The 26024-nt window shown below is 51.4% G+C and overlaps 6 protein-coding genes across 6 annotated transcripts; 3 read left to right on the top strand and 3 right to left on the bottom strand.

The window, feature by feature from the left end:
• Positions 1 to 785: 785 nt before the first annotated feature.
• CTRU02_203596 (mhyt domain signaling) lies at positions 786 to 3782 on the top strand (the record flags this gene model as incomplete). Its single annotated transcript, XM_036722173.2, has 5 exons — positions 786 to 952; positions 1004 to 1058; positions 1106 to 1612; positions 1675 to 3375; positions 3423 to 3782. 5 exons carry the CDS (start codon positions 786 to 788, stop codon positions 3780 to 3782), a joined length of 2790 nt encoding a protein of 929 aa, XP_036585779.2.
• Positions 3783 to 5097: 1315 nt separating this feature from the next.
• CTRU02_203595 (Glycerol-3-phosphate dehydrogenase, mitochondrial 1) lies at positions 5098 to 7256 on the top strand (the record flags this gene model as incomplete). Its single annotated transcript, XM_036722172.2, has 3 exons — positions 5098 to 6102; positions 6157 to 7054; positions 7114 to 7256. 3 exons carry the CDS (start codon positions 5098 to 5100, stop codon positions 7254 to 7256), a joined length of 2046 nt encoding a protein of 681 aa, XP_036585778.2.
• Positions 7257 to 8167: 911 nt separating this feature from the next.
• CTRU02_203594 (regulator of G-protein signaling) lies at positions 8168 to 10069 on the bottom strand (the record flags this gene model as incomplete). Its single annotated transcript, XM_070204235.1, has 2 exons — positions 8168 to 9016; positions 9068 to 10069. 2 exons carry the CDS (start codon positions 10067 to 10069, stop codon positions 8168 to 8170), a joined length of 1851 nt encoding a protein of 616 aa, XP_070061998.1.
• A 3940-nt stretch (positions 10070 to 14009) lies between these two features.
• CTRU02_203593 (uncharacterized protein) lies at positions 14010 to 14204 on the top strand (the record flags this gene model as incomplete). The annotated part of the gene is made up of 1 exon (XM_070204234.1): positions 14010 to 14204. The coding sequence occupies one exon, from the start codon at positions 14010 to 14012 to the stop codon at positions 14202 to 14204; it is 195 nt and encodes a 64-aa protein (XP_070061997.1).
• Positions 14205 to 21335: 7131 nt separating this feature from the next.
• CTRU02_203592 (uncharacterized protein) lies at positions 21336 to 21533 on the bottom strand (the record flags this gene model as incomplete). The annotated part of the gene is made up of 1 exon (XM_070204233.1): positions 21336 to 21533. One exon carries the CDS (start codon positions 21531 to 21533, stop codon positions 21336 to 21338), a length of 198 nt encoding a protein of 65 aa, XP_070061996.1.
• An 868-nt stretch (positions 21534 to 22401) lies between these two features.
• CTRU02_203591 (ulp1 protease family protein) lies at positions 22402 to 24832 on the bottom strand (the record flags this gene model as incomplete). Its single annotated transcript, XM_036722168.1, has 2 exons — positions 22402 to 24722; positions 24778 to 24832. 2 exons carry the CDS (start codon positions 24830 to 24832, stop codon positions 22402 to 22404), a joined length of 2376 nt encoding a protein of 791 aa, XP_036585774.1.
• Positions 24833 to 26024: the final 1192 nt, after the last annotated feature.

Below are 26024 nucleotides of genomic sequence, written 5' to 3'. Positions count from 1 at the left end.
GCCAACCAACCAGCTCGCGTTAGCCATCATAGAAATGACAGCGCGATGCTTTCTTCGGATCAGCCTACGACGAGATTTCGTGGGCTTCTGAGAATGGCGCCACGCTACTGCGACAAATGTTTTTTTTCCCCTCCTAAGTAGACGCTAAGCCATAACGAACAGTTGCGTGGCCGAGCCTAGGTCCGAGCAGCCTAGGGATGTGAACTCTAGAGATACTTGAGCAGACGAAACAAGAGGCGTGTTCTAATCTTTGATCAGCTCGGGTCTACCGGTAAACCACCGTTCTCCCCATCCACTGGCGTCAATCAGCTCAGGCTGGTCCAGGAACACTCCCGGCCCTTGCCCTAGCACAGTATAGGCTCGTCGATAAGTTACGAGTTGCTCTTGACAAAACTAAATCCTTGCTTGAATACTAGTTAGCGCTGCTGCATCCAATGAAGGCAAAAAGCGTAAGGAAAGCTACCAGCTAGTCCTCCGTAAGAACCATGCTTCGTATCGGTGGGGATGCTACATGAAATTGCCCGCTGTCGCGCCAGAGCGTTCGCAGGTCCCGTTCCGCCACCTCTGTCTTACTCTGATATCCTTGATATGTCTTGGATAAGCCCGGTCTTCCCAAGGAAAAGTCAGCTTCCTTGACCCCTTTATCTTGGCCAACAGCCCCCCATTCTCAGACTCGCCACGCGGGCTGGAAGATATATCAACAAGCCGGTAGACCTTCGCATCCAAGGAGAGACATTCGAGAACGGAACGATCTGGGTGGACCCTTTCAGCCAGTTGTCGCCATCATGTCTGCAACAACTGAAGACTTGTTCGCCAAGTATCATGGGCATATTGTGCCTCGAACATTCAATGGAGGCTTCATCACGCTCAGCTTCGCCGTTAGCTTGATCGGTGCTGCGTCCACTCTCGAGCTTTTGAACAGACGGACTTCGCCCAAAGGAAAGTTCAACCAGTATGTCGAACCCCTGACCCAACCCCAACAACTCGGGCTAATATGACACAGCTTGCTCTTGGTCAGTTCCGCGGTAACAATGGGTGGAATCGCTATTTGGTGCATGGTACGTTTCGATTTTTGCACCTCTTACCGAGCCTAACAAGTAGACAGCATTTCATTGGCAACCGGGCCATTGACCTCGCTGATGGAGAGGCCGAAATGCAAATCGCCTATTCCAGCGGTTTCACAGCTCTATCTTTCTTCGTTCCCATCGCCGTGCTCCTTGCAGCTTTCGTTGCCGTCGGTACCAATAATACTGTTTCTTGGTGGCGGGTGGCTATTGGAGGTGTACTCGCTGGTGCTGCCATTTGTGGAATGCATTATCTTGGAAACAACTCTATTGACAACTACATCTGCATATACAACCCGATCAACGTCGTTGGCGCAGCTCTCATTGCCGTCGCTGCCAGCATCGTGGCACTTGCTCTCTTCTTCGTGTTCAGAGCGGCATGGACCAATTCGTGGTGGAAGCGTGCTGCGTGCTCGGTGGTTTTAGCAGGCGCGGTCTCGGGCATGCATTGGTGTGCTGCCACTGGCACTGAGTACCAACTTGTTCGCCTCAATATTGGCAGCAATGAACTTTCTCGTAACACTACGGTTATAGTTGTTATTTGTTTGGTAAGTGGCGACGCTGATAACGGCCATGAAGTCAAGCCCCTTCTTTCTAACAAACTTATTAGTCCATCGGCGCCTGCTTCGTCATGGGTGGAACGGCCATATATACCGCTAGGATCATGAGGCGTTATGCCAGCAAAGCTCAACAGGTGGTTCTGGCAGCAGCTGTGTTTGACAAACATGGCCGAATCCTTGTTAACCCTGACGGACTGATCCCCACCGAAAAGATCACCGATACCTTCCTAGAGAAGAATGCTAGCGACAATTTTAGCATTTCACATCCCCTTTTTCTTTGGATGTTTCAGGCGTCAAGAAACTGGTCAGGAATCTCGACACTAATCGGCGGAATGGCCAATCACCTGGCTCATCTTCCTCGCCAGGGCCGGGACCGTGATTCTCGAGCCGGCATTCAATTGATCAATGAACACGGAGAGCTGATTGACAACTACGACGCGATTTTCCGCGAACTCTTTTGCGTCGCTGCTGCCGGTCTTGCTGAAAAGATGAAAGAGCACCTGACGTCAGTTGGCCTACTCTGGGATGAAATTCTGCCAACAGGCGCAGGTGGAGAGCGTCCAGGACGAGAGGTTAACAGGATCCAAGAAGTTGACACAGTCTTAAATTCCGACGGGACCATACGTAAACTCGAAATCGCTGCTACTACCGATGATTTTGCCGAGAAGGGGATTAGCCGTCGTAAGCCTCACGAGTTTGGCCGTGGGTCGCTCATGTTTTTGGTGCGCCGAGTTCAGACCGATCGTGATATTGAAAGACTTGAGGCCGCAGGTTACCGCTTCGCGGAACTGCGTCAGGTCAGCAACATCATTGGCTCCAGCATGCAAATTAAGTCGCCGGACCTTGAATCGAAACTTCGGAACATGGCTGCGTACGCCGACGACAATAACCAACTAGAACCTGGCGTCCACATGAGCTTCTTTGGCATCCGCGCTCGCGTTGGCGGCTACGGATTCGATGTGTTGGTTCGCCGAGGTGCCCGGAACTTGCTCCCCAGCGTTCAGATGCCCATTGACCGTATTCAACCCTGGCATGGGGACTTGCTTCGGCAGCTTAATCACTTGACTACGCTTGGCGTCAGCAGACGGCTAGCTTCTTTGAGCAACTTGAGTACCCGGGAAATGCTCTTTGCTTCGCAGCTTACCGACGGCATTGATGCTCTGCGGACATGGGTTGACGATCCAGTCTTCGATGAAGCTATCTTGACAAGCACCGTCGTCACCCTCCCACAGAACCAGGCCGCAGGTGAGGGATCACCATCCCAGCCAACAAGCCTGATCACTTTCCGCCTAGTGATTCCCATTCACGTCATTGTTTCCAGCAGCAGATGCGAATTTGTCCCGTTGAACTTCTTTAAGGTTCATCAGCTTGTCGGGCGTGATGCATCCCGGCATCTTGCCTTCACTCAATCAGTCCACCGCGAACTGGCACCTGTCATCCAATCTGTCCCGCTAGAGAAGCCCAAGCCTGCGATGCAAAACAAGGGACAGTCTCGTCTCCCATCCCGTCTCCGTAGGCTCGGTCGGGTTGGGCCATCTTATCCGGTGGATTCTGAAGGAAACCCAATTCCTACCGTACTGGGACGATCTTCCTCAGCCACAAACTCGAATGAGTCCAGCTCAACCCTTAAGCTCTGGCCAGGACGTCGTAGCAGTGACGCTTTATCGCCGGGGAGTTCAACTCTCGACGCGCCGCTGGCATATCCGGCTCATGAAGCGTCAACGCAGGCCTCGCCCTTTGGCGGTATCATGGTAAGTTATCCATCTTCGGCTTGTAAGTACATATCTAACTTCCAAAGGTCTCGGAGGAAATTCGAGTTGAAGTGCACACTGCCAGTGATTCCGCCCAGGCAACTTCTCAAGATGCGAGCAAAACAACCCATCGAACGCCAGTCTTAGTAGGCAAAGGGGAAAGCGATAGTTCTAATCGTAGTCCCGACGGAGTCGCATGCGAACAAACCATGTCCCCAACGGACGAGGTGCGAGGCAACGGCCCAAGTGGTGCAGGCATCGAGATGCGAACGCTACAGGCAGCTGAAGTCAGAACCAAGGTTCATGCTGGCGGTGGCATTCAAATCTCCAACGTTGAGGCAGAGAGGGTGAACGATGTTCAAACATTTGTGGATGAGCTTTTTACCATCTGCATCGAAAGCCGTTGATGCTTTTTTCCCCTAAAATATTCAACGGTATTAATCATGGAACTCTCGGAAGAATAAGAAGTCGATTGGTTGTCAGCATGGAGGTTATATATAATGCAGGTTGGCAGAGCATAGAAGTACGATACCCAGGCCGTGACAAGTTTTATAGAGTAAGCACAATGACAAATATATGTACCAACTGGAAAGAGTTTTTAATTGCTTGTCATGTTAGCCACTCACAGAAACGGATGCCATGAAAGCCATGTTCAATGCGTTTGAGCCCCTGGTATCTGCACATGTTGCTATCTTAACGGGTCTACATGCTTTGTCAGGGCCAAAGCTTGCCCACTGGATTCCGTTCCTAGTCAGGGGATTCCATTGGTGGACATATGGCTCGGACCAAGATTTGTCCAGCCTTTTGACGTCAGCTTTGCCGCATCCGGGGGTAAGCTTGGGAGGACCGCAACACTGATAGCGCAAGGGGGTCCGTGAGTGGCTGCGGGGGATAAACAGGAGCGGGGAGATGGAGCTTGGCTCTCAAGTTCTAGTATAAAGCTGCATTCGCAAAGGCAACATGAGCGATCTGGTCTGGGGAAATAGATGAAGACAGGGGTGCGTGAAGCTCGGGACGCCCTTAGAAGGAGAGGGGACAACCCCAACACTTCCACTGCAGGATCCAGCTCGTCACAGGTGTTATGTACCACTTTTAGCTCTAATGGTTATGCCTTGCTAACACCTTCATACTCCTTGGGATGAGCCATGTGCCCGGTATGTCGTAATATCTAACCAAGTTTACACTCCCACACATTGCGGTTCAGCGTCCGACTCTGTCTGTGGCGTTCTGTTCCCAGATCGCCCACATTACCCACTGCTACAATTCTACAGCTCTCTCGGCTGTCCGCAATTCCAGGCTGCCTTCCATACTCAGACGAACACGGCGTAGTTCGCATGAACTTCACATAGCCTAGGCTTCCACCTGCTGCCAGCCATTCCTTCTGAAACTGGACTCTCAACTGTGGTTTGACTATCTAGGCCATCGGTTCCCTTCCCTAAATATGTAGGTCACTGTACCTTGGATAAAAGAGGTTTTGCCATTGATTAACCCCAAACCTCGTCGCCCTCTTTATTTGACTTCATTTACTCCGCTTTAACTCAGTTAAGCATCCTTTCACGTCTTCATACCTACTGTAGCATCGCACACATATTGCATTTCTTGATGGGCTAACCAGCCTGAAATAGACAGGGTCATACAAGACCTTCCCCGCCCAAACGTCATCTTCAATTTCCGACCCGTGTACTCGATAGGCCCATTGTCCTACCCGATGACATGAGCAAGATGGCACATGCTACGCGTTCCAGTACCCGAATTCTGCGCCGAATCGCCCCGGTCGCCAGCGCCTTGACGATCGGCGGTGCCATTGTCTACTACAGCTATCGGCCTCGCGACATCCCCGGATTTGAAGCGGCCGCCGTACCACCGCCTATCTACGGCGCTGACGGCACATTCAAGCTTCCACGCTTTCCCAAAACCAAGTCACGTTATGAGCATATTGCGGCTTTGAAACAGAGCGCCATGGTGCCGGGTGAGGAATATGATATCTTGATCGTTGGTGGTGGCGCTACCGGCACCGGGGTTGCTCTTGATGCGGCAACTCGGGGGTTGAAAGTTGCCATGGTTGAAAGAGACGATTTCTCGTCGGGCACCTCCTCAAAGAGTACCAAGCTTGTCCACGGCGGTGTGCGGTACCTTGAGAAAGCCGTTTGGAATCTTGACTATGCCCAGTATCAACTAGTCAAGGAAGCGCTCAAGGAGCGTAAGTACTTCTTGCAGACAGCACCCCACCTAAGCATGTGGCTTCCTATTATGTTGCCCATTGACCGGTGGTGGAAGGCACCTTACTACTGGGCCGGCACAAAAGCGTACGACTTCCTAGCAGGAAGCGAGGGCATAGAGTCCTCTTACTTCCTGACCCGATCCAAAGCTCTGGAGGCTTTCCCAATGTTGAAACGCACAGATCTTGTTGGTGCCCTTGTTTACTATGACGGCGCTCACAATGATTCTCGTATGAACGTATCTATTGGCATGACAGCTGCCCTTTACGGTGCCACAGTGGTTAATCATATGGAGGTCACTAGCCTCCAAAAAGATGCCAACGGCAAGCTGTGCGGTGCTACAGTGAGGGATCTTGTTGCCAGCAAAGATGGTCAGAAACCTGAAGATGTTCCTGTAAAAGCAAAGTGTATCATCAACTGCACTGGGCCTTTCACTGACTCTATTCGAAAAATGGATGAACCCAACTGCAAGGCCATTGTTAGCCCCGCTTCTGGTGTTCATGTCATTGTAAGCTTATTGTGTCCTCATTGTTTACGCTCGACTAATGGCGAGTCCTGGTAGCTACCCGGATACTACAGCCCCTCGAATATGGGACTCATTGACCCTTCCACCTCTGATGGCCGTGTCATATTTTTTCTGCCGTGGCAGGGTAACACAATTGCTGGCACCACCGACGAGCCCTCATCTATCTCACAGAACCCGCTGCCAGATGAAAAATCCATCGAGTGGATTCTCAAAGAGATCAGCCATTATCTTTCCCCTGATATCAAAGTCAGACGAGGCGATGTTCTCGCGGCATGGTCAGGGATTAGACCTTTGGTTAAGGACCCTAAGGCCAAGAACACAGAATCCCTTGTTCGCAATCACCTTGTCCATATCTCCGAATCGGGCTTGCTGACATGCGCCGGAGGGAAATGGACAACTTACCGACAAATGGCGGAGGAATGTGTTGACGCGGCCATCGGTGAGTTCAATCTGCAGCCAAAGCCTGTCGTCAATGCCCCTCGCATCAGCGGCACAGAACTCATTGACGATGGTGCCATTCTTGACGGCACCTGCAAATCCCACGAGGTCCGGTTGATTGGGGCCCACGGCTTCAGCAAGACGTTGTTCATCAATATCATCCAGCATTTCGGCATCGAAACTGAGGTTGCAAAGCACCTTACCGAAAGCTATGGTGACCGCGCCTGGTCTGTCGCTGCATTGTGCCGACCCACCGATAAGCGATTTCCCGCCCGTGGCAAGCGCATCTCTCAATTATATCCGTTTGTGGATGGGGAAGTTAGGTACGCGGTTAGACATGAGTATGCCCAGACAGCAGTGGATGTTCTTGCCAGGCGTACGCGGCTTGCGTTCCTGAACGCCCAGGCGTCGCTTGAAGCCTTGCCAGAAATCATCGATATCATGGCTGAGGAGCTGAAATGGGACAGGCGCCGCCAAGATCTGGAATGGCGAGAGAGTAAATAGCCCGCTTTCTCTTTCAAAACGTAGCCCCCCGATATACTTACCATGTTATAGCGGTCGCCTTCCTCGAGTCGATGGGATTGCCCAAGCCAATGCTCTCAGCTACTAGGAAACAGGTCGAACAGGGTAAGATTGACCTTGCGAGCTCATTGGAGTACAAAATGTACTCGCGCCATGACGGAACTGTTGATGAATAGGGGAAGTTGAGCCTGGACTTGGCGAGATGTCCAAGGTGCAGAGTCAGTTTAAGTCATTATGTGCGCGTCCTATGTTATTTACATTTGAAATATGCTACTGGGCTGCACTCCTTGTCAAGTAACGGCTAGCTAGACAACAATGATTGGTTAGTTTATTACGAATAGCGAAATTTCAGATTTGGTTTACTTATTGACAGAAAAGGACGCAGGGTGGGAAGAAATGTCTGCCATGTGGCGGGCTTCTGTGAAAGGATTTTCTGAATACACGAGAAAACCCAAGAAAATAAACGCATCCCTATTGTGACCGCGGATTCAGCATGAAATGACCTCAAAAAGTAACTGGTACACATGATGTTTACGCTATCTAGCACAACAAAGCTCACACACGATACTGAGTCAGTTTAAGTAGATTCGATACAGTTTCGTCATCAAAACATTAATGTCCTGCCTCATAACGTGATTGAATACATCTGTTTCGAAAGATATGGTCGTAAACCTCGTCTCGCCATCCAAATGCCAGTATGCAGGCCTGGTGAGGTTTGCCAACCACCCAGAACCGAGAAACAAAACAATGCTTTTCTCCATGTCTGTAAAACAAACCGCTCCCGCCAAGCTCCTCGCAATGCATCATGATATTTTCCAGGCCATGCCTTGTAAATGCCACAATAACTCCTCATCCTGATGTCCTAGCCCATGTCTATGAATTCCTTTTTCTTTCCCGAATAATGCAATCATGATATCTCTCTCGCCAACCAAGCTGACTTACAGCCAAAATACAAAGTCGAAAGTAAATGTAAATAAACGCCGTTAAATGTGTGGAGTGTATGGTATCAATCCTTCGCGGGAAAGTTCTCGAAATTTCGCCAAGGGCTGATGTGCCCCAGGACGAGGTATTGAATCGTCAAGTGTAATTAGCTAGAGGTGCTACTAGCCCGACGCACCTCAATGCTGACGTCTTTTGGGGCAGGGCCCATACTGAAAACACGATGCAGGAGGCTACGCTTCGTCATGCTCGTCCGTCGGTACTGGTACTCCTGGTCGCATGGATATGGTAGTGCTGGGCTGCTCTGTTTGCTTTGTCGGTCAAGTTCAGCATCCCACCCGTAAATGTCTTCTTCGGGCGCGGCGTGACAATATGACCCAGATTCAGCGTTGGCTACAGCGACAGTCTCCTCAGCTGGAGGCCGTACGTTGATCCCAAGGAGATTAGAAAAGTCGGTAAATTGGCAGTCGACCGGCGGGGATGCAGGCAAAGGCAACTCGCTCGGCATGACTGCATCGGCTGTACCGTCTGTAACCTTGACATCGGTCTTTTCCAGCTCGGCTTCAGATTCGTGGGGAGGTAGAGCGGGAGAAGCCATTGCAGGAGACTGGATGTCGATATTACGCACCGCTGGAACCGGCACTGACTTCGCGTCATGTTCTTCAGAGATCTCGGTGGTGATCTTAAGCGGGACCGGGGTGTTCATTCGTGCTCGAACACGGATTGGGCGCCGCACTAGCCATGGCCGAGTATGATGATATGGGTTGACGTCTTTTGCGGCCATGCCACCTTTGTATCCACCACTCAAGTGTCGTGAGTTAGTGTTCGCAACCTTCTCAGACTCATGGCTATTCTCTGTCAGAGGTAGCCGGCTGCCTGGGTGAGGCTCCTCCCATGGATTGAAGAGATGTCGGACGCGAGAGAGGCCGTCCAGAGGAAGGTGAGAAGTGGACGTCGCAGGAGTGGTGGATGTAGTGGGTGGCATGACCTCTGATTCCTATAAGGGATTGCTCTGACTTGATTCCGCCATGGTGATGTCTCCATCGACAGGGGCGGAAGACGGCGGGTTGTTTCTACGGTTAGAGCGCGACTTGCGGTGGAGTCCCAGCTTCGCGCCAACTTTCTTCCAGCCATTATTGTGAGCTGTGAGGGCTCGTTGAAACCCTCCAGGTGACGTGCTAAAAGTCCAGTCTGACGTTGGGGGGGTAGTGGGAGGTGTCATGGGTTCCGTACCCGGGGAAGCGGCGCTTCCACTATCATCCGTCAGTCCCTCACGCTCGGTGTGTTCACCCGAAGCTGAAGCAGATCGGCTGGTAGCTCCACTACGTCCAACAGTCAGCTGAGGTAGAAACTTAGGAGATCGTCTGGGTTCTTCAGACCTGGCACCTGCGTCATCGGCTATCCGAAGACGCGAGCGGCCTTGCCGCGCCTCATTGATGTCGTCCTCCATGTGTATATCAGTGCTATGACTTGGCATGACTGATTCGATGAAGGGAAGAAGGACGGAATCGTTCATAAGCTCGTAAACGATCTTAACAGCCTCGTCAAGTTCTGAGGGCGGAGGAGGAACGGATGAGCAGCTCTGGGCAATGAGCCGATCCCGTACGGGTGATGGGAGATTGACTTCTCTAGGAGAATAGGGGATTATGTATGCTTGCATCAATTTTTCCCACAAGGAACAAACGTGATCGTTACCATCGCCGATCCACTCTTTGTTGGTAATGATTTGCTCGTAGGCCTTTCGGTATCGCTCGGCGTCCATGGTAAATTCGAGTGTTTCCAGGCAGTGGTTCTGGGAAAGGTAGGCCATGAAAGCAGCTAATGTCCATGGCGGAGAGGAAGTGTTGGAGAGAATCTCCGAAAGTGAAGGTGGTGTGAGTATAACGGCGCCTGGCAGCAAGGCCCCGCTGGTGGGCCTAGATCTTGACATAACTCTGGCGGTTTCCCAGCCCGTACTTGAAGCCGGACCGGGTGGTGATAACTCCCTCTCGGGCGATGGTGATGGACTCAGGTAGATGGGGGAATGCCTTCGTATCCTGGACCTTTTCATTTCCACACCGATTTTTCTGGAAGAGAAAGAAGGGTGCCAAATGTGCAACTCTTCGAGAAGCAGTGGGCAGAGAGCTCAATGATATATGGCAGTCTAAAACGCCTAGACTAGCATTTGAGACCCCATAGACGGCCGCCGGTTTGATCGATTGTCGTTTGTGTATGGTCTAAAATCGTCGCCCTAAACTGTCGGAAGTCTCCTCAAGATCCAACGAGCACCAGCTTTGGTTTCCTTCTCACTCGTCACTCGCAGGCTCGATGGTGTCTGTGGATGTTGGTTGGTCGTCTGGTTGTACGGCTGTTGAGGTGAGGCGTCGAACCAGGAGGATGAAGGTAGCTATGGCAAGGAAAACTGACGCGCTGGAGCGAACGGGGTCCACGAGAGGTAAATAGCCCAGGGAACGTTGCAGATAAGGGTAGTGCTTTGGGGTGGTCTTCAAACGAGGCTTGCACTAAGACAGCGCTGGGGACGCTAGAAGTGTCTTGGTGACGGGAATGGAATTGACTCGTCGCAATCGGCAACAGGCGAGTAGAAAGCTGGTTGCAGAAAGCCGTGGACAACACTGAGTCGCCAGGAGTAATGCGCCAAACTACCAAGGTAGCCAAAGGGTAGAATGCTTGGGGAGATCTATGCAGAATGCGACCAAGCCACGCGTTCGCCTGTAGACGTTTACACTCTCTAGGTTGAGAGACGGTTACGATACGAGACTGAACCTTGGTAGTTCGTGGCTTGCAGAATGGTAATGTGACGTCTTTCTAGCTGGTTTTGGGGGCTTGGGAAATGCTGATCCAAGGAAACTTTGCGATGCAGTGACGGTCGAGTCTCTCTTGATTTGGTGCAGAACGAATGGGCGATCGGAGAGATAGTACTTGATACGGGGAGGAGTGAATATGCGTTGGCGAACGAGTGATCTGAGTGCGGAGGCGCGTTATGAGAGAGGGACGGCGGCGGTTGTGGGTTGGTGCGAGTTACGGCGATGACGGCGGCGAGGTTCGGCGGGACGGGTATCGTTTTCTCTATGGGGGTATCACAAAGTGGACGGGCGTCGAGGACGGAATCAAGCGGTATATCTTTGAGGGAGAGGAAGAAAGAAAAAGAAAGAAATGCTATAGATGTTAAGCGGAATCGGTAGTGTTGAGAAGAGGAGGGAAGGTGAAGCATTAACGGTAGGAATGATGGGAATGGGTAAGAGGAGAGGACATGAGGTAGCTAAAAGCGTCCCAGATCCCCCATAGCCATCCTGCCTCAGTCGAAGGAGGTATTTTGCCCAGGTATCCGTACTTGCAGGCGGCGGCGGCCGTACCGTACTGTAAGGCAAGGGATGGCAGGCGTAAGTACACCTGATGGGGCCATCAGGCGAGGGAGTGCTCCGTAGCTGGGTATGGGTACCTGAGGAACCTTCACCTTAGCGCGGGCCATTAGCAAACCATCGAAGGACTCAAAAGCGAGGTACGTATCCGCCTCGCCTCACCTCATCGGTACATTGACCGGGTGGGTATCGTTAACAGGGAAGGGTGTACATCAAATCAGATCCATCCTTCACTACATCCCCATGCCATCCATGCGCATTCCTCATCCACCAGTACCAGACCAGACCAGTGACAAGCAACAGCAGCACATCCAGGAGGTCCCCAGTCCCTACAATCGCTCTGTCCTGTTGGAGGGGGCCTGGCGACGGACGGCGCGCCGGACAGGGCAAGACACGCTGGCAGGGTTGGCCTGGCAGAGGTGGGAAGCCATTGGCGGGCTACGATTATGAGGTGGTGAAGTAGAATGGTCCCCGCCAGGGAGTGAGGGAGAAGGTCTCTGAACACGGGACAAACCCGGTGGGAGCCAGCGATGTGCGGTTGTGGCGACACTGTTGTTGAGCATCCACTCAGGGAGCGAGCCACGGCATCAAGGCACCGACCCACCCTGTACGGAAATGCCTACAGCCTGCGCGCAGGTTGCACAGGGGTCCATCGGGTAAAGGAGACAAGACGAGGCAGGAGGATGGGTGGTAGGAGAGGGAAGGAAGAGGGAGAGGGCAGAGGCACATCATTGTCGGGAAGCACGAGGCTCAAAGGGCGCCCAATGATACCCACTGATCATGGATTATCTCCAACTGTTTGTATGTACATCAGACCTCTATGGCTGAAAATCTCTCTTGAACAAGAGACACTCGTAACTGGGGACCAGTCGCTCGCTAAACAAGCAGGCAAACAGACAACCGAAGCGGATACCTGTGGAGGTAAGTAGTGACTAACAAGTGACGCGTTGCTCTTGCAACAACAGAGTGGCACGGAGGCGGGGGGAGGGATTTGGCTGCGGTTGGGCTGTGAAGACCTTTCTACCAGCAGAAGGCGGGACTTTCGGCTTGCTAAGGAAGCCGAGTACCTCCCGTCTTCAAGTACCTAAACATAAACCTTTCCTCTTTTGCCCAGTCATTGCGTGGAGTTGCATTATCGCAGGGGCCTAAACCCCCTTTCTGACCGACCCTCATTGGCAACAGGGGAGCCGGGGAGCCACGATTGATGGACGGGGGAAGGTATGAGTAGCAATCAAGGGCCTTGTAGGCCCAGCAGCAGCAGCAGCCAGAAGACCACTCGCAAAGATTTGGATGGGAAGGGAATAAGTCGAACGAAGGGCGCAGAGGAGACAGACAGACAGACAGACAGACAGAGGGATGATGGGGAAAAGAGAGCGGGAGAAAATGGAAGGCTACACAGGCCGTGACAGCACAGCAGGATGGGGTGGAGCCTTTCTGGGACAAAAGCCCAAAAGGTGTGAGTGGAACACGCACTAGAGCGCGCTAGAAGGCTTCGACAGAGGGTCGAGCGGGCCAATAGCGGCGCTAAGTGTGCTGATGGTTCCCATTTGGGGAAAGCCAACATAAAAAGTAGAGATGGGAGATGGAAGCCATGGAACATTTCGAAGAAGGGGTGGAAGGAATGAGAGCCAGGGGCCCCTACCACACACCTAGGGGTAAGGGTAGGGGTCAGGGTCAGGGCCGCCTGTGAGAGATGATGAGGTACTGAGGGTTGAGGGATGACGGGATCAATGGAGCTGGGCTGGGTCATAGTGGTCTAGGTCGCGGTCTGGCTCGTCTTGTTCCCTGTCTAGTGTCTTCTTTCGTTTAATTTTTTTTTTTCTCCTCCTTCCTTAATCCCCCCCGTTCAAAATACGTTTCCTAGCTTTGGAGCCAGCTGACCTTCCTAACTTCCCTTTCTACCTCTCTCAAGAATGATTCTGGCGCTATGAATGGCCGTTTTTGTCCGTTTTCTGCAGAATCCGTGTTGTAATTTTTATGCCATCCCCAATCAAAGGGACCGTGTTTCCTGTATCCTGTGTAAACAGAGCTATCTGGATCTGTTTCTCACCAGCACTCCGTACTGCAACAATGCACGGGTTGTCACTGAGCATTCCCACTTCTATCGATATGCGTCATGCTCATTAGTTCTTTGCGCGCCGCCCGTCTCACCAAAGAGAGCAACAACCGTTAATTGTGACAGGGCATGGTGCCGGTTGCCGCTTCCCCTCCCTTGGCCCCATGCCCGGCTCCCCCCATTAATGCCTGCAACATCCAATCCAAAGCTGCGTGCTCTGTAGTCATCCACAAAATTCTCCTCTCCTCCGTCCCATCTCCATCTCATCCGCTATGCTCCGTCCTCATCCATCAGTGGTGTCGGGCGGCGTGGGTGTGACACATTGACGGGCGCTCCTCGCAAAGCGTGCCAATGGCGTAATTTGATGTCACGGACTGGACTTGGGATGCCATCAGCCTACACTCAGGTCTTAGTGGCACTTGGTACGGAGAAGTACGGATACAGAAGGGGCTGTCTTTCGAATTTGCTTCCTTCTCATACCCATCGTCGTCCCAGGGTTACGGTCCTCTACTCAGCTTTGACACATTCGACACTACCCGTGCGCACGCCATTTAATCGTTTCTTCCGCTTTCTCAATGCTTGCAATTTTGCCCAATAATGCAATGCAATCAATTTTTCCTCCGTCGGTCATCTCTCCGTCTCCAGCGTCTCATCATTGTCGTGGCTCCCGGCTACCTGCCATCAGCCTACTCAGCTCGCCCGTAGGCCATGAATCAATCATGGCGCAGCAAGACACTGCGCGATATCACGAGAGCAAAAGCAAGAAATAAAGAAAAGAAAAACGCCAGAATCCAGGTCCGCCCCAGTTTCCCCCTCTTCTCTTGTGACGGAGCTCTAACGGAGCAGAAGTGACTTATCATTCCCTCGCTGGATTCTCACCTTCCGTTAGCGTCACACGTCGCACCACCGTATCCACTGTGTCACTCTCCCGGCCCACCTTGAGAGAAACATCCGACCTGCTAACCCCCTTTCCAGCGGCCGCTTGATGGACATGGATAGCATGGCCATGCTGCAACTGCCTGTTGACCGCTGGCTGGTGCTCTTTGGTACAATTTTGTTGTTGTCCATAAGTTGAAGTGAGGCGAAGCGGCTTCTCTCGGGAGCGTCTGCACCCATGCGAAAGCAAGCAACAACCATGCGGATCGTGACCTGCTAAGGCCAGCCTTTCCTGGCGTCATATGTCCCCTATTCGCGCATCCCATTCAGCAACATACAGACTACTATAGTAGGCCCGTCATCGTGCTCTTCCACCCTATCTGTGCGAAGCAAAGTGTCCCCATGTTTCGAAAGCATCTTCCCCAGGCATTCGACCTTGGCATTGTTTCTCAGATGTGCAATCGCTCCACGTCCTCCATTAATTACACACAAGCGCATGATTTGTCATTGCCTCGTCGGTTCCCTCCTCCGGATCTTCCTCATCCTTTCTCCAACGCAGTACCCCAGATTCAAACGCGCTAGAACCCGGTTAGAAAGGCTACTCAATGCCTTGAGATGTATTCGTACCACGGGATCACTAGTCCTTTTCGAGGCCCTTCACATAAGAGCCCGCTGAGGTAATGATGTCCAATTAACCCTTCACATTCCCAGACCATGTCTGCACACTAGCGTAGCGGATCAGCACTCAAGCTCGCCTTGCGATGGCACCAATGTCGGATCAACACTGATTGTATGCTAGTGAAAGGTAGCTTGACTTACAGATCGCCGCAAACGCCATGTGACAATGATGCGGCACTTCAGAGGTCTAAAGTCCCCGACCTGCAGTGATGCCGTTTCCTTGCCATCAAAGAAACAGGTGGGTGGGCCATTTCAACATGTGCTACCATTCTCCCTCTCAGCGATCATCAGTTGGGTTACGAACGGCTTAACGAGGAGACGTAATCAGTGCACTACTGGCCTTATCGCCCTATCATTTCAACCCATTCATTCATTTGTCTTCCCATCCAGAGCATTTTACATGCTGCCCGCACGGTATCGATGGTTAGCGTTTCCCGATGCTTGGCATGGACCGATTTGGTTTCTTCTACCGCGGTTCATGCCCTTGATTAATAACCGAGCTAGTTCTGTCCCGCTCTACAAGATTATACATGGCGAGGCACCAAGGTACCTCAAGCAGTTGGGATCCTTCTCTGTCTAGCGACGTCCTACTCCGGCTTGCCGGAAGCAGAAAGTGATAGTTGAGAGAGCCTGGTTGCTCACCCGTCCAGCCACGGCTACTTCGCACACCCACGCTCTCATCACTGCCTACCTGTCCATCTCTTTACACCGCCGCGCCTGCTCAACAGAACACTCAATTTGGCTCTACTGCCTGCAACCTCCTGGGCCGACCGTTGGCTACCACCCTTTTCATCTAAATCAAGTCCCCCCGGCCAATCCGCTTGGGGGGATGTTTCCAAGCTAGAATGAGACTGGGTACGATTGACCGAAAGTATCAATCGAGGACCTACTGATCATGCCCCCCTTCTTGAGACGTTGCATACATGCACGGCAGTTGAAGAGAGTTACCCGCAGGCAAGCACGCATGGTCGATGGTATAATTCAAATTACTTGGCCCAGACGCGCCCGCAAACGGCACCTCCCATGGGGAGTGGACGCTGGGGAGCAAATTGGGGGCCAGCCGGGGCCCACAGCATAATACAGGGCCCAAAAGGCAGCGAAGTGACGCTGAGCCTCAAACACTACACCTAGCCCCTTCCCATTGGATACCCGATCCCAAACCCATAACCCACAAAGGGGAATAGAGTTACGGCCGCCGCGGCGAATCATCAGAATTATCCAATCCAGCCTGTTCGCCGCCGCCGCCGCCGCCGTCGCCGAGTAGTAGATCAAAATGGTATTTCAGTTGTAGAACCATCAATAATATGAAGAGATGGCCAGGATGTTTGGGTGATTGCATTGTCATCTCCAGAACCCTGTTGTCATCCGTTACCAAAGCCAACCCAAGTGATGGCCTAACCGGTATAAGGGGCCAAGCCACTCTGCCTGGTTATTCATGAGCCTCCCGAATCGCAAATAGCATGCGATGTGAAATCATTTGTCCAGTTATCGGACGAGAGGAGACGGATCCCACACATCATGGCCTGGAGTGATGACATGTCGCTCGTGTGGATGTGTGGAAGCGAGATCCGACATCTACGTTTGTTTCTACTCCATCAATTGCTTTCTTGTCCATCCCCTTTGAGCAGCGGCCTGCCGCCTGCAGTCCTGACAAACACACGGAAGCCTTGGCATGGGGTTTGCATGAATAAGATGGGGTACTGATGTCAAAATGGACGCAGACGGAAGGTCTTGCTTTTGGGTTCATTCTTTTCGGCCGGGAGGGAAGGGAAAAAAATAATAATAAAAAAAGACAGCGAGAAAGAGACTAGTGTGTAATGTTGTGGTGGGTCGAGGGTGAAAGGGGCACTACAGTACGTAGCGAATGAACCAGGTGTGCCTTGTTTTGCATGACTTTGTTGGTTCCTTAACAGGAAAAGTAAAGACGCGACAGGCGTGTGGCTGGTCAGAGTGGCCCCATTGTAGGTGAGCACAGGGACAATGGCTGAAATACGGGAAATTTACGGACATACCATAGCACTCGCGGCGTAACATCTAGCGGTGGCTGCAGTAAACTGAAAGCGACTGTAAGATGCGACCTCATGCCAGCATCTGGAGCTGGGGGAGGACGGGCTTCGGCGTCCATCGTGCTTCACCATATCTTGTGTACGAAGGGCTACGGTGTAAAGCCTCCGCTTCTTAGATCGCCTAGTTATGAACTCAGGGGCCAGTATGTGCGTGGACAGACCTTGAGGATCAATGGAATGCGTTGGTGCCACTCATCATGTTGTCTCTAGGCCTGTCTCGTCTAATGGTCTCATTCGTCTGACAGTGGTGATTGCAAGAAATGTCTCTCTGATTGCCCTTAGCTTGCGGAAGCTTAGTAGTGCAGGGATTTGGGGCACGTACTTGCAGACATACGTAGCTGTTGAGCAGAGAGTTGCAGATGTGGTCTGCAACTGCAGCTGTCCGCATGCGAGAGGAGCAAGAAGTGGCTGCCAATCAATGGCAACAAGCCAGTGATAAGACAGTGAGACAGTTTAGACGAGAACAACGAAGAGCCGGACAAGGGGCCAAGCTTGTTTTGCCCTGAATCCGGTCGACTGATTGATTAATTGACTGTCCGGCCCAAGACAACAAAACAATGAAACATATATTGGTGGAAACCACTCGCTCAGAGACTTTGCCTCTGGGCTGGTTTTGACGTTGCATTTTCAAACTTATTGACCAAGCCAACATTGCATCCATTCAAAGTCTCAAGTTGCGAGCAACAAACCCCGACGCCGTGTTGATGATCTGGGAAGTAAGCCAATTAGACAAGAGACGGCTACCTGAGCATGCATTTCTCATCCGCTTCTGCGCTACACCACAACCCCATTGAGAAAGATCAACCGCTTGCCGTTGGAAGCTTTCATTCTAATCTTGTCGAACGTCTTGCGTTGATGTAGTGGGCGTTCAAAACTAACACGTAGGCTGTCGACGGTGGGTGGCTGTGGCTGAGCCCCACGTGCTCAAGCTTGTGTCTGTATCGTGCCATCTGCCGACCGTTTGCGACGAGGCTTGCCACCGTCGGACGAACACGTTTTCTGGCCGTCGTGGATTGGACTTTGATGCGAGCTGACGCTGGTGGTGGCGGGCTTGGAATGCTAGCACGCACTCGGCCAAACTGCCTGCCAGAAGGTGATGAGCAACGATGCCACGAGGCATACGAGGGCGGGGCACGCAACAGACACGCTGATGCCAATGAGCAACAGCCAGAACTCGGATGAAGGGGCGGATTTGTTGAGGGATTGTGTCGGAATTGCTTCATCGGATTTTTACGAGACTTTGCCTTTGGTGGAGGACCTGGCTGCTGGGGCCTGCAGCAGGGTAAGGGTATTGTGTCCCAAACGGACCTGGGCGTTTTCATGACACCTGAAATATACCCCAAACTAGCAGAAGCACTGATCGATCGCTGGATCGTGACAGGGGAAGCGCTGCAAAAGTTTTCTCCCGCGCTTCCATGCATGCAGCGTTATTTTGGAGCAATACTTTGCCTGGGGTACATCTCCTGCGTCCACAACGTATGACTATACGTCAAGCCAATTTCGACAAAAAAAAAAAAAGAAGAAAAAAAATACAATGGCTTGGTTGCAGGAATGAGGTCGGCAGACTAATGGCATGATTCATGACATCTGGCAGTTGGTGCGTATGTTGTGCATCTATCTACCCGGCCGTGCATACGTGGTATTTCGCTGTAGACATGGCACAGTCCAACGGCGATTCCGTCGCCAGGGCTTCCACGTTTAAGAACGGCCCCTTATTTTCGGCCCTTTCTTTCTATAATCTGCGTCGGAAGGGTTCACTTTTTGATTTGCCACAATTCCATATTTGTTCTGGCCTATCCGTGTTCATCGCCATAATACGGACACACTCGTGATTTTAGCAAACTTGGTATCCGAAGTCGATGGGCTGCCCAGAAGAATATAAACACTTTTCAAAGAGGCCGTCGAAAATCCATCTCAAGATGTCTTACTGGTCGGTAAAGCAAATAGGAGGAACCCAGTCTAGCTAATGACGATCAAGACAAGAACGCGCCAAGGATGCTGGCGAGAAGAATTGGATGACAACCACGCGATGGGAATTATCGTCGCGCGTCAAAATGGTTCCGTGTGTATGTATCTGCGTATGTGTTTTTTCCCCCTAAAAGAAGGGTGTAGGTACGTGCGACAAGGGTGTCTCCACTAGGAAGAAAATGGTAGGGGGCAAGAGGGGAGGGGTGGTTTCTTAAGGTTATTGATGTCGTCATGGTTCGAAAAAGGAACACATATAGAACTTTCTCTGCATCCGTTTTGACAGTGCTTTGCATTGCGTGGCTCAGGTCTGTGTGCTGTTGGGGTAGTGTAAAAGTCAGCAGCACATCCCTTGTCAATGGCCCGGATGGAACATATCGAAGACGAAGACGAAAGGGAATAAAGCACGGCATTGTGGCAAATTGCTTGCTTCTAGAACTCTGCTTGTCTTGGCTTAGTGCACTTGCGTCCCACGAGCAATAGCGAAAAGGGGGGAAGGGAGCAATCATTGGTTGATACGTCTTTTCGCCAAAATCTCCGTCTGCGGCAGCAGCCCTGCCAGCCATGCCAGCCCCTTCCTTCCCTCATCTTCCCTGATCGGGCGGGGGGGCGGGTGCGGGTGCGGGTGGAACGCATCATTGGCACAACGGAAGGTATCAGCAGCCATTGAGCGAACTTCGACATGGACCAGGACATCAGCAGATTCGCGCTGTACAGGGCGCCACAGACAGGTCAGTCCCAGGAAAGGGAAGCCCTAGTGTGACCTGACCCAACGACACCTCAGAAATTTCCGTAGCGCCGACGGCCTCGCCGGGTGCCCTAATTTCCAGATTCTGACCATGCCCGTCAACGGCGCAAGTGCATTCGCCAAACGCCAGTTTCCTTCGACTGCCTGACTTTTGGTCCGTCTGTAGCCACCCGTACTACGTATCCTCACTCTTCCCCCCTACCGAGGACACCAGCCTTGGTGTCCTTACAATAGGCCGGCATTGTGCTGCATTTCTGCGGTTGTAGTTGTACGAGTCAAACAACACTCAACGATACAGAGTAGATAAATCGATTACCTGGATGTACATACATACCCACCCAGACACGTGTGTACTATTGGACCAAAAAACCTCTAGGCTATGCCGGCCGACTATCCCAACAAGCCAGCTTTCACACCGTTATGCAACCTGACGGTGCCTGTTTCTCGGCATGTCTGAGCTAGCCTAATTAACACGGGCAGCATCCGTCTGCACGAGCACCCGACAAGATCGTACTGGCCTTTTTTTTTTTTTTTTTTTTTTTGTATCGGCTGCTTGGCTACATTGAAAGGGGGATGATAACGAAATGCTAAAAAATAAAAAATAAAAATTCAGGTCATATCTCCAACTGCACGGGAGAAGCCAGTCAACAAGTATGGACACAACCTATTTTTGCCTAGGTAGGTAGGTAGGCATTCAGTACTCTGCTGTCACTGCCTTCGCTTGGTCTCTTTCCCAATCCTCTCGTCTACGTTTGTTCTCGTTTCCTGTAGCGCTGTGATGGATCCATATCAGTTGCCAAAGCGGGACGTTTTGACAGTGACCCATCTGACTCTTCAACGCAATTCCTTAGATATCTAAAGGCATCAACAGTTCATTGACCGCATTGGCAGCAAATTAAGAAACGCCAGCCTAGCAACGTTGTCTCCACGTTCAACGCGCGCCAAAGAGCTGGGTGTACAGCGCGAGGGACTGGACCCTCGACTAAGTAATCCTTACTTAATGTACTAGTCAGCATCCAGTCACTTGTGAGTTGTTGCCGTCGCTTGTCTGCCTCTCAAACTGCCAACCGCTCACGAAGTCGTCTTGTCTTCATTTCCACCCGTTGCTGGCCGGAGTTCTCTATTCCGCCCCTTGCAAGTTGAAGACCAGATGCGCAGCCGCTTTGCCTCGATTCGTGAACCCAACAACTCCCGGCTTGGTTGGTACAGCGCATCGCTTTCGGCCAGCCCGTCTCCGATGATAGCCTCACCAGTGAAGCGCAGGTCACTTCCCTGCGATTTTTGAAATTTTTTTCCTTCTCACGCCGGGTTTGGACGGAGCGCAGGTTTGGCAGGAACATCCCGCAGATCGAACCCCTTTGTATTCCCCGTTGCCCTGTCACCCTTTCATCCTTGATAACATGACACCTGAGTAGCATCCTCAATGGCGACTATCACAATGTTTTTTTTTTTCTGCGTCGTGTTGACAGCTTAAGGGTCGTGTTCGGCCTTGTCGGCTGCGGAGTGCCCGCTGTGCACGAACCCCCGCGGTATGCCCGCCACGCCGCGGTTTGTCCCATGCGCCCTACTCATTTTTCACGTTTGACCTCTGTAAGTCGCCACCAGGAAGCGTCAAACGCTTCAACAATGCACCTTCCTGAGTCGCTGGGTCCTTTTGACTCCGATCCCACCTCTTCCCGTCCCTTGGCAGCTGCCTCAACTTGTGTCACGACGGGCAACGGAACGCCTGAACCCTGAGCAGATCGTGGGCCACGCTTGGCGGACATGGCGGAGCTTTTTGGTACTGGATGTATGAGGAACCGCCTCTCGTCCCGCGCCCGAAGCTACTCCACACTGCTCGTCTTCCGCGCCTGAAACTGCCTGCCTGCCTGCCCACCTATTGCCTGCCGCAAGATATAGCCAAATCTTTAGCTGAATACCATCATGATTGGTGTCGTCCAATATTTCACTAGCCTGTAGGCCCGGCCTGGGCTAGAATTGTAGGTGGAGATTCGTGCAAAAATCACCTCCCGGATCCGCAGAAATGAGTCAACAATCATTGGTTTTTCTCGTCGTCAGGTTGACATGAATATCGGCCGAAGGAAAACATCGAAGGAAAAGAGAGACAGGAAGAAAGAAAGAAGAAGAAATCCAGCGGCGGACCATTCTCTGGATCAGCTTCCGCCTATCTAGTCTGGTTACAAACTAATGTTAGGCTTGGAACCGAATGGCTAAGTCGACACGATTACATCTTTAACCCCTGTTTCCCTAGAGTTTGGGTGGCTGTTTCTCCTGCATTTATTGCTTCATTGCCATGATAAGACAAGCAAGTAGGCGAGTTCTACCATTCCCGATACAATCAACAATATCAAGAAGCAAAGGAGGGCTAGTTGAAATACATAAATCATTACATGAGAAACCGTCTTTCGGTTTCATATGGTATCCCTAAACCTTAAACAACTTTTGTCAACGCCCCAAAACTTACCTCACAGACTTCCTGCAAAAGTGAGGGTCACCCAAAAACCAAGTCCGAGTTTGCTTCTTGTCCTATCTGACCTCTTCCCCTATCATGCCAATATCAGAGCTCCGCGCAATTGCAAGTACGCTTACTGTTGTATGAAACTGCCACATTTGCTTATACGGCGTTTCCGTTCCTCAAAGGTCCGAGAGATCGAAATCGCCTTTGAAGCCTTTGTTCAGAAGCATCGCTGCAATCCGTAGGCGCTGAAGTGGTAGCTCATCGTTCGAGTAAGCATCAATGGCGTTGAGCCCTAGAGCCAAACATATTCCGTTGGTGATTGTAAATACCCCGCAGTCATATCCATTGTCTTGAACAGGAGCATCATGCCGTACAGTCCTCCACTCGCTTTCTCGAAAATCATCACCCAACAAGGCCTTGATCCATTCTAAGGCTCTCTTGGTGTGGATTGGCGATCCCCGCGGGTTGAGCGAATCCATGTGTGAGATTGTCCGTTTCTGTGGCCGGATGACAAGTAAAGTCCAATGGTTGCTCTTGCAGATTGGCATGAGGATCGTCTCCAAATTGAGGAAGTTGGCCTTCGTTACTCCAAACCGTCGAAGTGCTCGTTCAGTATTATGCACACCATTATCCTCTAGCCTTTTGTAGAAAAAAGAGTTCATGGCTAAGCACACCCTCTTGGTCGAGCGAATATCCACAGCACCTGCTGCTTCGTTAATATATCGATCCAGCCATAGTAGCGAGCCGTTGACAATCTCGTCGTTTAACCATTCAGTCTCGGGAACGACTTTCAAGAAATCGTGCCGCCTCAGCTCAACACTCTCAGCTGTAACTGATAGTACCTGATGAGGCTGGGCCCGAACTGTATCCTGAACTCGCTGGGACCAGTTTGCTGAAAGTGGCGTGACCAGACGTTTCCGAGGGACACGTAGCCCACCAGTCTTGCGTAGCTTTTCTTCATCTGCTTCTTTGGCTTTTCTGGCTTCTTCAGCTTTTCGTTGAGCTTCGTCCTCATCGAGCATTAGTTGTAAAGCGGCACTCAAGTCGTCAAGCTCGCCCTCTTTATCGTCTGAAATTCTTAAGCCTGCGAGTGTTGGAGGGCTGAGTGGGCTAGCCGGGATCAACGTAGATTCGTCCCCTCTGGGTGGGTTATTGGTTTTGTGCCCGTCCAAAGATTCATTCAAATGCTGCACAAGTTTCAGTCGGCATCTAGTCATGGTATCTTCCTCATCACTACCCCCCGCTGTGTTGTCCGTCTCCAGGTCTTTGCTCAACTTCTCGCTTGGCTTCCCACATTTCCGACTGTCAGGAGATCCGCCAGTTTGTATGTTGCCTGAAACACTATTATCTTGGGCATATCGGAGTGAAGAGCTGAGGGGATTGTCATTGCGAGAGCCGAATATCTTATATAAGAAGCCTGCCGGTTTGGCTGGCGGGGGCAAAGACCGGCTCGCAGATGTTAAGAATTGTACCTTCTTCAAACCTCGAGACCTCTGCAGGCGCTTCAGCGCTAGCGACTGTCTTTCTTTTTTAGGGATGAGACCTGTATTTACTTTAGAGAAAGGCATGGTCCCTGCTGGTGTCTTGTTCTGTAGAGACCGGCCCTTGATCTCCATCCCAGCCAAGTGTTCTCGGATGTAGTTGTAGGTGTCTGTCTGTGTGACAGGCATGAACGGCTTTGTGGTATTTGTCCTCCGTCCTCTTTCCTCAGATTTAGTTTGTGATAAACTATCTTCCTCGCATACAGACTCCTTGATTCGCGCGTCTGGGAAGCTACCAGGCATGGTTTGGGCTGAAGAATCAAATCCGAAACTGTCGCGTCCTCGAAAAAACTTCATCATTTTGCCAACAAAGCCAGCTCTCTGGACCAGCCCAGGCATTGGCTTCTGATCTTTAATAGCGCCCAAGTCGGCACTGACACCCTTAACAACCCTGGGCATCACACCTGCTTCGGCCAAGGAAGACACAGTGTCCTCTGGTAGGTCGTCAAGAAATAACTTCGCGGCCGAGATAGCGAGGTACTCGTCTGGGTCTGTTGCGTAGTCCATTTTCGAGTGGGGCTGTTTTGAGATCTCCTTCAGTCTTGCCAGGAAAGTTTGAGAATAAATGTGCTCGATAATGGCAGCAGTTTGGAGGAATGTCTGGCGATGAATGCTTAAAGAGCAGCCACATTGATGACAGCACTCTTTGCCTGATAGAGAGATGGACGAGCTAGCTTTTGCCTCAAGATGCCTCTCCTGAAGACGATGCTCAATATCTTTCAGTGCCTGAACAAGTAAAGCTACTTGATGCCAGTGAGCGGCTCTGGTTGATTCTTCCACCCAAACGAGATTGGTCTTCAAAGACGATTGCGGATCGGTAGCTCGACGTTGTTCCAGAGTAACTGCGGTATCTACGGAGTCGGCATCGGCCTCCAACTTGATGCGTTTGGTATTAATGGTTCCAGATTGCTCATCATGAGAGTGGCGTTCAGTGGCACTATAGTTGCGAGGATAAACTGTTATTGGAGTTAGACTTAGGCTAGACATTATTCTCGGTCTATGTAACCCTACCGTAGCCAGCAATGCTGTTCGAAACTTTTGTAACAGCACCGCGGACTGATGTCATGATATTAATGTACCGAGCCGTACGGCTTATAGTAATCTGACATAATTAGCGCCATGTACTGAGCTCAATACAGGGTAGTTTACCCATGCCTTGCTCGCCCAAATCCAGATCCAGATCCAGAACTCTTGGTCTGCTTGATAAGAACTTACCGAGTTGATCCAGGTCTTTGGTGTCTAGGTTAGAGTCCGACCCCGAGTCTTCGACTCATCGCTTGTGTGAAGCGCGGGGTTTGGCTTCGTATAGCCAAGGTGATAAGCTTGTCTCCAATGGCTCGACTGCTAGACCGTCACTCTTCCAACACCTGCACCAGACAAGACGACGGCCTATTCTTGAAAAATATCCCCCACTTGGATGACCGCTATTTGTGCAAGTTGGATGATGAAAAATCTTGTTTGTTGGAAAATGTAACACAAGATCCTCCAACTTCGGTTATTGCCGCTGGAACTTGATAGCTTCTTCCGCCTTTTGCTCAGTAGATTATCTAATCTGTTTCGGCCGCTTCTTAGAAGAGTCTTTGAGGCTGGCGCAGAGATATAAAATTCGTTTCGGAGGTGTTATACTTGGCGGAGCAGCCTCTTTTGGGTCGTACAGGATGGTTATGGGTGTGCGTCTAACAAGGTCGTTCCTGGAGGCTTCGAGAATGACAAGTGTGCCAGTTCCAATGGTAGACGATAGGGTTGACGTGAATGGAGTAGATTCGGTTGTGAGAGAAGCTATCAGAGTATCACAAGATCGAAAGTTCTGTATCAGGATTCCGGCAGGTGTTGCGATATGGCTGATGAGCTTCCGCGCCCCTTCCTGACCAGCTGTTACTGGTCTGTATTGTCCCCAACGGAGCTCTGCAATTCAAGGGGGTACTGCTGCTGTTGAGTGGCTGAACTCGATGCTGTGGCCGAGGCTAGGATAAGGCGGGTACGTGTGCCCTCAGTGTCTGTACGTTAACGGTCGCGAAGTTTGCGCTCGAGGGATACGAAGACCAAGAAAGCCGCGGGTTTAGCCAGATAAGACTTCGAGGCGGGAGGGAAGAGATTCCTGCGAGTGCCCTGGAACTGAATTTGTTAGCTAGCAAGTTGCCACGCCGGGGGTTGGTCAAGACGGATGTGGGAGTTGAAAGGATTGGATAACAGACATAAGTGAAGGCGTGATGGGCGAAAAGAAGCGTCGGACTTACAGTAGTTTTGCGTATTGCACG

Source organism: Colletotrichum truncatum (assembly GCF_014235925.2).
Source record: "Colletotrichum truncatum strain CMES1059 chromosome Unknown Contig_0002, whole genome shotgun sequence".
Lineage (NCBI taxonomy): Eukaryota > Fungi > Ascomycota > Sordariomycetes > Glomerellales > Glomerellaceae > Colletotrichum > Colletotrichum truncatum.
Note: the sequence above shows the minus strand (reverse complement) of the source record. Positions and strands in the feature narration are given on the sequence as shown.